This window comes from Rhinatrema bivittatum, unplaced genomic scaffold (assembly GCF_901001135.1).
Source record: "Rhinatrema bivittatum unplaced genomic scaffold, aRhiBiv1.1, whole genome shotgun sequence".
NCBI lineage: Eukaryota > Metazoa > Chordata > Amphibia > Gymnophiona > Rhinatrematidae > Rhinatrema > Rhinatrema bivittatum.
Genome location: NW_021820788.1, coordinates 98163 through 110998, shown reverse-complemented (window position 1 = coordinate 110998; position 12836 = coordinate 98163). Strand labels below are relative to the sequence as shown.

The following is a 12836-nucleotide window of genomic DNA, read 5'->3' as shown; positions in this document are numbered from 1 at the left end:
TTCGCGGCTGGAGACGCCGTGCTCTTTGCCCCCAGGATCCCAAGACGCCGATGACTCCACGTGGCGTCCGCCATTTCCTGCCTGTTTCGCCACGGCCTCGCGCACGCGCGAGTGCGCTCACTTTGTGCGTCCAGCACCCGGAAGTCGAGCCTCGCCTGCAATGATGACGTCACGCACCCAGGGCGATATAACCGGCGCCCGGACACCGTCTCATCGCCTTGCAATGAGGTTCACTACTGCCTTGTAGTTCTGAGTTGCGCTTTGTCTTCGCTAAGTTCCTGTCGCTGACCTTGGATTGCCTTGACTATGCTTTGCTTGCTGCCTGCCTCTGACCCTGGTTTGTTCCTGACTACTCTTGCCTGCTGCCTGCCTCTGACCCTGGTTTGTTCCTGACTACTCTTGCCTGCTGCCTGCCTCTGACCCTGGTTTGTTCCTGACTACTCTTGCCTGCCTCTGACCCTGGTTTGTTCCTGTCTACGCCTTGCCAGCCGCCTGCCCTGATCTTGGCCTGCTCCTGTTTGCCCAGCCTGCCGCCTGCCATTGATCTTGGCTCGTCTCTGGTCCTGCTTCAGTCTTCAGCTTGCTCCAGTTCCTGCTTGCTACGGAACCCGTTCCAGGTTACAGCGTGCACCAAGCTCCTGCTCATACAGACTTTCTTTCAAGCTACGCCTGCTCCTGTCCCTGCTGGCCACAGTGACTCTATTACCATCTTCCGCCTGCCTCAAGTATCCGGTCTCCTCCCTACCAAGTACCTTTGGACTTCCTTGCTCTCACCCCTGTCACTGGACTCTCTCTATTGCCCAAGTCCCAAGGAGCCAGAACCCTTCGGGCTCCTCCTGGGGGGTTCCTGGTTCCCGGGTGAACACCTCGAGCCTCTGGCTCCGCCTCCCGGCCTACCCTATCACTCGAGGTAGGCCGGCCCAAGGGTCCACACTTTACCTGCAGTATCAGACTGCAACAGGGGTAAGGGAAAACGTGCGTCCAATGTACTGTATTGGCCCGTTGGTTTGTGCTGGCATCATGTCCTGAGGGCTGATCTTGCGATCAGCCTACAGGAAGTGCTACATGCTCCCGGGTGACTCAGAAAAAGAGAAGCTCAGGGACATCAGCACAGGCCAGCAGATGGGATGTCCGGGAGCAGCAACAGACAATTTTCCCCTTTGCAGTAAGGCAAAGGGGAAAATTAACTGGAAGGCCTTGGGGAGAGGAAGAGAAAAGAAAAATTGAAAGAGCTGAGGAGAAAGGAAAAGAGAAACTGATGGGAAGGAAGAGAGAAAATGGTGGGGGGTTGATGGGCCTGGGAAGGGAGGAGAGAAACTGGCGGGGGACTAATGAGGCTGGAAGAGGGAAGAAGAGAGAACCTGGTAGGGCTGGGGGGGGGGGGAGCATATGGTGGCCAATGGGGGAGGGTTTACTGGATCAAAGCTTGGGTGAGGGGCCCCGGCATAGGGTGGAGGGGGTAGAAATTGCATCAAGGCTCAAAAGCTTTGATCTAGCTTGCCTCCCCCTGGACCATCATATGCTGCTGCTCCCTCCCACCTTGAAGCAGTATGTGGTAACCAAGGGGGAGGAGAGCTGGATCAAGGCTTTTGAGCCAAATTGGTGTTATGTTGGGGCTATTGAGCATCTTGTCAGTCTTCTGTTCATTCATTCATTCATTCATTTATTTATTTATTTTGTTTTTATATACCGAAATTCCTGTATAAGATACAAATCAATCCGGTTTACATAGAATGGCAAATTGCCCGGGGTTTACAAACCACCCCAGGCTTTACAAGAAACAGTTAGGTAATGAAACAGATCGATAATAAGTCTACAAGGAACTTTACATATAACGATTAAAACAGTTAGTATTAAAATAACAATTGAACAGGAAAAATTACTGGAGCTTTACGTAAATTAAATAATAACTCGCCACTGATTTACAATGAAAACAATTGATCAAGGTTGTGGAGAGGGAGCAAACAGGAGAGAAATAAATAAATATTACATACACATACATGCATGCACACAAACATATGCATGTATGTGTATGTAACATGGGGGTAACCTGCACGGGAGTGGTAGTTACTACCCTTAACAGAAACATGAAGGTAACCTTCACGGAGCAGAGGTTACTACCATAAGAAGCTTGCTGGGCAGACTGGATGGATCATTTGGTCCTTTTCTGCCATCATTATTGTGTTATTCTATGTGTGTGGCATATTATGTTGGAGCAGCTGAGTTCCTGTTGTTCTTGTGGGAGGTGGATGCTATGTGAAGGCCCCAAATGTCCAGAAAACAGAAGTAGGAAAAAAGCATTTTATTTCAGTTTAGTGATTGGAATATTTTAGCTTTGGGAATGGGAATCTCCTCTAGCTTTGTTTATTGCTCAGAATAGGAGGAAACACATTTTTCTTTCTCGTTCTTCCATGTTGATTTGTATGCAGTATTTGGCTTCTTGATGATTCCTATTTTTGTCTGTATATTTCCCTGTTTTATTTGTGGCACCTTATTCTGTATTTGTTGATGGTCTGTCTGTGTTCTATGTGTGACTGAGGCGAGAGATTCTGCCAGCATGTAACTTCTGTGTAGGGATCCATAGCAGTCCAACTTGTTTTGTTTTCCTAATAGGAGGTAAATTGGTGTTCTAGGGCTTGCTGTAATATTTGCAGTGCTGCCTTTTTTTAGGTAAAGTTGTTATTTTTGGAGTCCTGTGAATTAGTGCTGCTGTAGTATGGTACATTTGTTACATACTGTTGAGTGTGTTTTGTTTTGTTTTTGTAGGATTTTGTATTATTTCATAATGTGCCTGGTAGTGGAGGAAGTTTGTGTTTCTGTTACAAAAAAATTCTGGTGTCATTTAATTATGGTGAGGTGTAGAGGAAAATATCCTGCTCTGCCTCCATTGTTAGAGGGCTGTATGTGTGTTGGGGATAGTGGGCTGTCTGTGATCACAAAGGGGTAGATTTTTAAAAAATGCGCGTTCGCGTACTTTTGTTGGCGCACCAGTCGCAAACAAAAGTACGCTGGATTTTAGTAGATACGCGCGTAGCCGCGCGTATCTGCTAAAATCCAGGATCGGCGCGCGCAAGGCTGCCGATTTTGGGCAGCCGGCGTGCGCCGAGCCGCGCAGCCTGCCTCCGTTCCCTCCGAGACCGCTCCGAAATCGGAGCGGCCTCGGAGGGAACTCTCTTTCGCCCTCCCCTCACCTTCCCCTCCCTTCCTCTACCTAACCCACCCCCTCGGCCCTATCTAAACTGCCCCCCTACCTTTGTCGACGGATTTACGCCTCCCGGAGCGGTTCCGGAGGGCGCGGCCACGCCCCCGGACCGCCCGGGCCGAAACCACGCTCCTGGGCCCGCCCCCAAAACACAGCATCCCGCCCCCAAAACTCCGCGTCAATCTGCCCCGCCCCCGACACGCCCTCGACAAAAAACCCTGGGACTTACGCGAGTCCTGGGGCTCTGCGCGTGCCGGCAGGCCTATGGAAAATAGGCGCGCCGGCGCGCAAGGCCCTGCTCGCGTAAATCCGGGTGGATTTACGCGAGCAGGGCTTTTAAAGTCCGCCCCAAAGTGTATATTTACAGAACTGGAGGTACAGGATTTATATTGAGTTTGTCTTGCACATACAATGACAAGAATCAACCTCTCTTAACCCAGGGTATAGTATATTGAGTATAATCTCAGTCTTTCATAATTGCTGCTAGAGCTCTTGATACTTGCGTTGTGCCAAACGGCTTCTTTCTGAAGCGTTTACGGTGTAATATATCCAGGCAGCATATCGAGATGAGCTTGAATGTTCTTTTCAACAAGGCCTGTGGTGCCAAATAATTGGGACTGTGTCGGTATCTTTAGGCCACACTTTGTCTCTGATTCCATCTCTTGGTCCTTGATGATCTTCTCTCTCTCTTCATACATAGTGCACAATAGTCACTTAGTACTGACACTTCTATTCGTGATGCTCTTTTTGTCATTTTCTCCTTTACCACTATGTCTCGTTTTTTAGCATCAAGATTTTTATTGGTTGGTCTGGGATTGAATAATTATACTCTGATATCTACAGTACTTGAATGTAATCCACTTTGAAGTGAATGAAAGGCAGAATATAAATAAAATAAAAAGTAAAGAATGGATGTAGTTAAGAATGACATTAACTGTAAATATAAAATAAGAAATTGGCAATGAGAGTGGGGGATTTGGAGCTGAGGGCAGAGCTAGAGGTGGAGTATGGGCGGAGCTTCATTCCCCCCCACCCTCAATCAAAAAGACGTTCCGTTGCCCCTGCTTTAAGTCCCCAAAATGTCAAACATGGACTTATCACTGGCTGAAGCTAAAGGAACACGGAGGAAAGGTTAACAGATTCTCTATGAGCAAACACCTCTCATTGGCTCTTCCTCAGAGACCCATCTGAAAATCTCATTCACTATTTCATTACCTTACTATGCCCAAGTACACCAGTGATTGGTCTGTCCAAAACTCCATTTTTTATGAGGGTCTGAATATGGAGCCCAAGAACCTTTCCTTTGCCCCTAACATATGAAATAACTTCTCCACTTTCTCTCTTACTCAGCAGATTATGGGATCAATCATGAAGATAAGAAGCAGCAGATAGGTTGCGCTGAGAACCAGGAAACCCACAAGATGCTCCCAGAAAAAGACAAAAAAATGTTTATGCAGGGATCAGAGGAGGGAAGAGATTGGAGGAGAGAGTCTAACTCAGACAATGAAATTAGAATTCCTGCAGAGCCTGGAAAAGGCACAGACACTAATTCTGGAAATGTGACAACCACTACTACAATCCAGACAAATACAGAACAGAAGCTATCCACTTGCACATTGTGGAAAGAAAAGGTAACACGAACAGGTGACCTTATGTCTCACCAGATAAGACATTCTAGCGAAAAATCTTTTAAATATACTGACGGTGGCAAGAGCTTAAGTTCAACATCATATCTCAAACAAATCCAGAAGATGCACAGAGGAGAAGAACCATGTGGCAAAGACTTCAATCAAGGAATGGAGGTAGCACAACCTGAGAAGGCTCACACAGGAGAGAAGCCACGTTTTTGTATGGAGTGTGGGAGAGAATGGGAATTTAAAAAATACTGCAGAACCAATATGGGAGAGGAACCAAATACATGTCCAGTATGTGAGAAAAGCTTCACTCATATGTCAAATATAATAGGCCATCAGAGAACCCATAGGAGAGACAAACCAACTACATGTCCCGATTGTGGTAAAACTTTTACTCGTATCTCATATTTAAAAACCCATCAGAGGATCCATACAGGAGACAAACCATTTACATGTCCAGATTGTGGTAAATGTTTTACTCAGATATCGAATTTAAAAGTCCATCAGAGGAGCCATATGGAAGAGAAACCATTTACATGTCCGGATTGTGGTAAAAGCTTTTCTCATATATTAAGTTTAAAAGTCCACCAGAGGATCCATACTGGAGAGAAACCATTTACATGTCCAGCATGTGGTAAAAACTTTACTCATATATCATATTTAAAAAAACATCAGAGGACACATACAGGAGACAAACCATTTACATGTCCAGATTGTGGTAAATGTTTTACTCAGAAATCAAGTGTAAAAATCCATCAGAGGATTCATACAGGAGAGAAACCATTTATATGTCATGACTGTGGTAAAAGCTTTACTGATGTATCAAGCTTAATAGGCCATCGGAGGACCCATATGAGAGATAAACCAGCAACATGTCCCGATTGTGGGAAAAGCTTTACTCGTATATCGTATTTAAAAACCCATCAGAGGACCCATACGGGTGACAAACCATTTACGTGTCCAGATTGTGGTAAATGTTTTACTCAGATATCAAGTTTAAAAGTCCATCAGAGGACACATGTGGAAGAGAAACCATTTACATGTCCAGACTGTGGTAAAAGCTTTTCTCATATATTAAGTTTAAAAGTTCATCAGAGGACCCATACGGGAGACAAACCATTTACATGTCCAGATTGTAATAAAACCTTTACTCATATATCATATTTAAAAAAACATCAGAGGACCCATACGGGGGATAAACCATTTACGTGTCCAGATTGTGGTAAATGTTTTACTCAGAAATCAAGTATAAAAGCCCACCAGAGAATCCATACCGGAGAAAAACCATTTACATGTCCAGATTGTGGTAAAAGTTTTACTCATATATCAAGTTTAATGGGCCATCAGAGGACCCATATGAGAGACAAACCAGCTACATGTCCTGATTGTGGTAAGAGTTTTACTCGTATATCATATTTAAAAACCCATCAGAGGACCCATACAGGAGACAAACCATTTACTTGTCCAGACTGTGGTAAATGTTTTACTCAAATATCAAGTTTAAAAGTCCATCAAAGGAATCATATGGAAGAGAAACCATTTACATGTCCAGACTGTGGTAAAAGCTTTACTCATATTTTAAGTTTAAAGACCCATCAGAGGACCCATACTGGAGACAAACCATTTACATGTCCGGATTGTGGTAAAGGTTTTACTCAGAAATCAGGATTAAAAGTGCATCAAAGGATCCATATGGGAGAGAAGCCATTTACATGTCCAGATTGTAGTAAAAGTTTTACTTATATATTAAGTTTAAAAGTTCATCAGAGGACCCATACAGGTGACAAACCATTTACATGTCCAGACTGCGGTAAATGTTTTACTCTGAAATCAAGTGTAAAAGTCCATCAAAGGATCCATACAGGAGAGAAACCATTTACATGTCCAGATTGTGGTAGAAGCTTTACTCATGTAAAAAGTTTAAAAGTCCACCAGAGGACCCATATGAGAGAGAAATCATTTGAATGTCCTGATTGTGGTGAATGTTTTAATCTGAAATCAAATTTAAAATCCCATCAGAGGACCCATATGGGAAGCGAACCATTTACACGTACAGATTGTGGTAAAAGCTATTGTAAAAAATTAGGTTTAACAGCACAGCATAGTATCCACATGAGAGAGACCACAGAACCCACCCAAGAGATGTCTGAGGTGAAAGAAATATTGAATGCAGTAAATTTCTCTCACCAAGTCTTGCTGAGTACATTCACATGGTGACCTCATTGTATAAATTCTGGAAGAAATTCCAGCAAAATGAACAGTACTATTAAAGTATGATAGGGAAGGGAAAGAAGAAATTATACAGCAAATTTGCTTACTAGAAACGAAGTTCTCTATAGACAGCAGGATGAATTAGCCATGACATGTAGGTTGATATCATCTGAAAACACTAAATGGACCTATCCCTCTAGCTCAGTAAAGGTTTATTGCTGAGCATGTGCAGAAGTACCCAAGCATGCTCCCTTGTAAGCCCCTCAGTCTGTTGTACAGCTTAGTTTTAGGTAGGTAGTTGACTCTCCAAGGAGACAGGTGGGTATTAAGTATGGATAATTTATCCTTATCTATGGAGAACCCTGTTTAAATGTAAACAAATAGTGCTAAATTAGCTATCACACTTGGGACATCCCAATCTGAGGTATGCAGAGAGGAGCACTTACTGAATAAGCAACCTAGCACTCCTTATAGAGAGTTAACTTCTGGGGAACAGGTTGTACAAAACTGTTTTCCCAAAGTTAATGTTATTCCATGAGAGATTGTTCAGATAGTAGTGGGACATAAAGGTGTGTACAGAAGACCAACTGGCATATTTGCAATTGTCTTCAATAGAGATGGCTTTTAGGTGAGCAATTTAAGGCTCTTACTTGATGGTTTTGACAGAGTCTATAAGCTGAAGGCCAGCCACCACATAGCAATGTGTAATGCAGTCTGCTAGCCAACTGGTCAAAGTTTGTTTGGTAGCTGCCATGCCCAGTCTGTTGGGATTATTGTATATGCACAGTTGAGAGACTGATGATGTGGTTGAGTTCTTTTACATTCCAGTGAATGGAGAGTCTTTACAACTTTGTGCACATGTGGTCTTAGAAAGAATGTGGCCAAAGCAATAGCTTGATTTAAGTAAAAAGCAGAAGCCACTTTAGATAGAAATGTAGGATGGTTGCAAAGCACCACTTTGTTGTGGAAGAACTGAAGGTAAGGAGAGTATGAGACTAATGCCTGCAGTTTGCTGACTCTTGTAACCAAAGCGACAGATGACTTTTCTAGCTGAAAAAGACTGACTTTAGCAGCTTATAGGGAGGCTTAATCAGTTGTGCCAAGAAGACATTGAGATCCCATGGCACAGGAGGTTTTGAAAGTGCAGGCTTCATATCCTGCAAACCCTCCATAAATTTTGATACTAAAGGGTAAAGGGAGATTGATTTTCCTTCCACCTGAGGTGGTACATGACTATGGTACTAAAGTGCATTTTCATTGAAGATGTATTGAGACCCAAGTGGAGAGAAAGGGCAAGTACTGAAACAGATCCTAATTACAGGCAAAAGGGTCCAGAGAGCCTGCCTGGCACCAAGATGAGAAACACTTCCATTTAAAACTGTACACCCTTCTAGTGGATAGCTTTCCGGCTGAGATCATAATATCCTCAACCTTCTTGGACAATGTCAATATGGAAATTACTTAGTGCTCAATATCCATGCTGTCAAGTTGAGGGAAGGGAGGCTTGGGTAAAAAAGATAGCCCACCCCCTCCCAGCATTAGCAGCGCTGAGTTGACTCCAAGAGGAAGGAGAACCACACTTGTCTGGTCTATGCTGGTGCAATGAGAACAAGACATGCCCGATCCTCAAGCACATTCTAAACCATCCTCACCAACAGTGGAAATGTATCCTGTTACAGGAGAAAAACAGAGCAAACCTGAATTTGTTTCAAAGAATGGAACAAAAATTTTCAACTGTGCTGTGGCTTTTCAATGTGAACAAGTTGATTGATGATCGAATCCCAAAGCTCAAACAATTTGCCACACCTTGATCCAGAGACCATTCATCTGACTGAAAGATCCTGCTGAGGTTATCCCCTAAAGTGTTGACTCAGGGAAGGTAGGGTGCCTGAAGAGAGGTCCATGGCTGAGATACCATTTACAAATTATTTGGACTTCTTGGCAGAAGATCCAGGACCCTGTGTCTTCTTGCTTTCCTACATAGAATATTGCTACCAAATTGTCGGTTTGGATCAGAATTCTCTTTTCCTGAAGGAGATGTCTGAACACTCGACGCATGTTGGATAACTTGCAACGCTCAGAGGTTTAGCTGAAAGAGATGTTCTATTACTGATCATGTTCCCTGAGTTAGGGAGGAACCTGTATATTCTCCTATCCTCTGCTGGAGGCATCCATTGCTAGGAAAAAACTCAAAAAGGAGGCCCCGTTTCTGAGATAGGTGGGTTCAGCTACCAGTGAAGGGATGTTTTCATCTCCTAGATTACCATTATAGAATGCAACAGGGATTGACACAGCTGATCCCACTGAAGAGCACTCACTTTCAGGTGAATCATAGGGACCACATGCAGTGCCGCTGCCATGCAACCCAGGAAAAGGATTGCCCAGGTCATATATTAGACTTGCTGCAATTCTGGACCAATGCCTGTAGACAGATTGCCCTTTCCGAAGGGGGGAATGCTTTCTCCTTCAGTGAGTCTGTCCAAGCTCCAGTGAACTTGATTCTCTGGGTGAAAATAAGGTTTGATTTGGCAAAACTGACTATAAAGCCTAGGGACTGAAGTAGCTGCTCAGCCTTCTTCAAGAACTGTGGACACTCCCTCTGGAGAAGGTTTCATTAACCCGCTAATTGTCTAGGTATGGGAAAAACCAATTTCTCCTGTGACGTAAATGTGCTGCCACTACCCCCAAGCATTTCGTGAAGACCCTTTTGGCTGCTGAGAACCCAAAAGGCAGAACCTTGTATTGGTAGTGTGATTCCTCCACTATGAATCTGAGATATTTCTAGTGTGTGGGATGAATGGGAATATCAGCATATGCATCCTTCAGATCCAGAGCGCACATCCAATCTCTCACTTGGATGAAGTGCAGAATGGCATGAAGGGCATTCACCTTGAACTTCTCCATTAACATTCCCTATTTAATCTTCATAAATTTAGGATAGGTCTCAATCACCCAACGTCTTGGGGAGGAACAGGTTTTATTGCCCTCTGTTTGAGGAGTAAGTCCACTTTAAGACAAAGTTGAGTCAAATAAGATGGATCTAGATTGAAGGGCAAACATTGGTGTAGCAATGGAGGCTGGGAGAAGCACAAATAGTAACCTTACTTCATAATTGTGAGGACCCAGCGGCCCTTGGTGATCTTCCTCCATTGATCGAGGCTGTATCCTCCTTCCTATTGGAGGAGTTGAGGTCTAAGATTCAATGCTCGTCAAAAACTAGGCCCTGGCTTAGGCTGAGATTGTTGCGGCACTTTAAATTGATGCCTCTTGCGCAGACATCCTCATGAACCATATGAAGTTTATAGGCCGCAATGCAGGCTTTCAGCATTGAACTTTGGAAAACTTTCTTTTTAAGGTTGGCCAGCCACCTGAGGTCCTTACCCAGAGGAGTGTTGAAGAAACTCTGGGTCATCTTAGCCTTCTTTAAAGCTGATTCTACCTCTTCTGACTGGTGAGGCAGCTGGACTACACCAAATCCAGGAGCCTGTTGCGCTCTGTACTTCAGATCCAGCTGCCTGTCTCCCACATTCTTGTTTCACAAAGAATTTGGTGTATTGAGATAGTGATCTGAAGAAAATGAAAAACCTCCATGTGTGGGTCATTGTCCCTCTAGATGTTGACTCCAGTGGCCTACCCCAACTTTTCCAGAAATCTGGAATAAGAGGTCTTCTCGTGGGGATGAATGTTTCAGCAGACCAAGTAAAGGATTTGATGGTATCTCTGTAAACCCCTTCTCAGAATCGAATGTTGGAATTATACAAATTATGATCCCAATGAAGTAGATGGCAATGGAGACGAAGACCTTTGTCTTCTCAGAAGAGAAAATTCAGGGGGAGGAGTGTGGAGCTATTTGTAACTTATATCCCATGCTTCATCCTCTGAAGGTAGGCTAGGCTCCTCTGCAGTGGGGGATGGTTTGCGGAAGGGAGGGCTAACTTTCATAGCTGGCAATTCTGATAGGAGTTTCCACATCCTGGAAGTGGAAGATGATCCCATTTGTACATTTATATTTACATTTATTAAAATTTATGAATCGCCTAATACTTAAAAGATCTAGGCAATGGACAAGAGAGCAATCATAATATAAAATATACAAACAAAAGAATACATTTTATACAAATAATGCACTCAAAATCATAAAATCAAATGCAATAGTACATTCATTTAAAATTAATCATAAAATCACATAAAAGAACATAAATAAAATTAAAAGCCTGAAATTAAAAACAAACAGATAATGATAACAACATAAAAAAATAAATTAAAGTGAAAACTATATTAACAAAAAGACAGGTTGAACAAGTTAGTTTTGATTTGTTTTTTGAAATTCTTGATGGAGACACACTGTCTGATGTTAATTGAAAAAGAATTCCAACCGAAAAAGCACATTCGTGAGTCATATGGAGTCATGCAACCTTAGGGGAAGATACCTCAAGTAGGCCATGCTGGGAGGAGCGAAGAACTCATGTCAGTTGTTAAAATTTCAATATAGCATTGGCCCGGTGATATGTTTGTTCAGTAAGTAGCTTAAAAATGAGCATAGCAATCTTATATTTGACTCACTCATTGATGGAAAGCCAATGCAGGTCAATCAAAGTCGATGTGATGTGTTATTTTCATTTTAATGAATTAAGAAGCAACTGTAGTGAACGCAGTGATGATTGAGAGAGACCAGTGTATATTCTATTGCAGTAATCAATGATAGGGAATATGGAGGCTTGAAGAACTGTACGGAATTTAGGAGGATGCAGTAGATTCTTAAGACGTGCCAAAACACGAAGTCTATAAAAACCTTGGGATATAACTTGTCTAATCTGGGGGCGAAAAGAAAGTGTGTTGTCAAGGATGACATCAAGGCTCTTGATGTGATCTTTGATTGGGAAGGTGGTGTTTATAGTGATGGTCTTTTCCTTAAAAGAGAAGTATGGACTATGAATAACAAGAAATTCTGTTTTTGGCATGTTTAATGATCATTTGTTGTGAGTCAACCATTTAGTAATTGCAGAGAGACAGATGTCTAAATGTTTCATATTCACGAGGGGTGAATATGAATGACAAAAAGCTATCAATTTGGCCATGAGAGATCACTTCTCACAAAAAATTTGTGAGATTGGTTACAACCCGAAAGTACTCTTCTCTATAGCTAAAAGGCTTACAAACCCAAATCCTTCAAAAAATTCCCCCATCGATTCCCCTTCCGATGAATCTTTTAATATATTCTTCAATCATAAGATTCAAAAATTATGCGTGTCATTTTCCACAGTACCAAACAACGAGTGAGGTAATCACATTTGCAGATGATACAAAATTGTTCAGAGAAGTTAAATCACAAGCAGACTGATAAATTGCAGCAAGAACTCGTGAGACTGGAAAATTGGGCATCGAAATGGCAAATGAAATTTAATGTGGATAAATGCAAGGTGATGCATATAGGGAAAAATAACCCATGCTATAGTTACACAATGTTAGGTTCCATATTAGGTGCTACCACTCAAGAAAGAGATCTAGGCGTCATAGTGGATAACACATTGAAATCGTTGGTTCAATGTGCTGCGGCAGTCAAAAAAGCAAACAGAATGTTGGGAATTATTAGAAAGGGAATGGTGAATAAAACGGAAAATTTCATAATGCCTCTGTATCGCTCCATGGTGAGACCACACCTTGAATACTGTGTACATTTCTGGTCGCCGCATCTCAAAAAAGATATAATTGCTATGGAGAATGTACAGAGAAGGGCAACCAAAATGATAAGGGGAATGGAACAGCTCCCCTATGAGGAAAGACTAAAG

At 42.8% G+C, this 12836-nt stretch overlaps 1 protein-coding gene across 3 annotated transcripts in view; it reads left to right on the top strand.

The window, feature by feature from the left end:
* LOC115082137 (zinc finger protein 585A-like) overlaps positions 1-12172 on the top strand; it is a 54112-nt gene extending 41940 nt beyond the window's left edge. For 2 of the 3 annotated variants that reach the window (XM_029586394.1, XM_029586392.1), the window contains exon 7: positions 4553-12172. In XM_029586394.1, coding sequence (XP_029442254.1) covers positions 4553-7053 — 2501 coding nt within the window. In that variant the 3' untranslated portion in view covers positions 7054-12172. The remainder of the gene's footprint in view (positions 1-4552) is intronic. The other variant, XM_029586393.1, reaches the window with a different exon arrangement.
* The last annotated feature ends 664 nt before the right edge of the window (positions 12173-12836 follow it).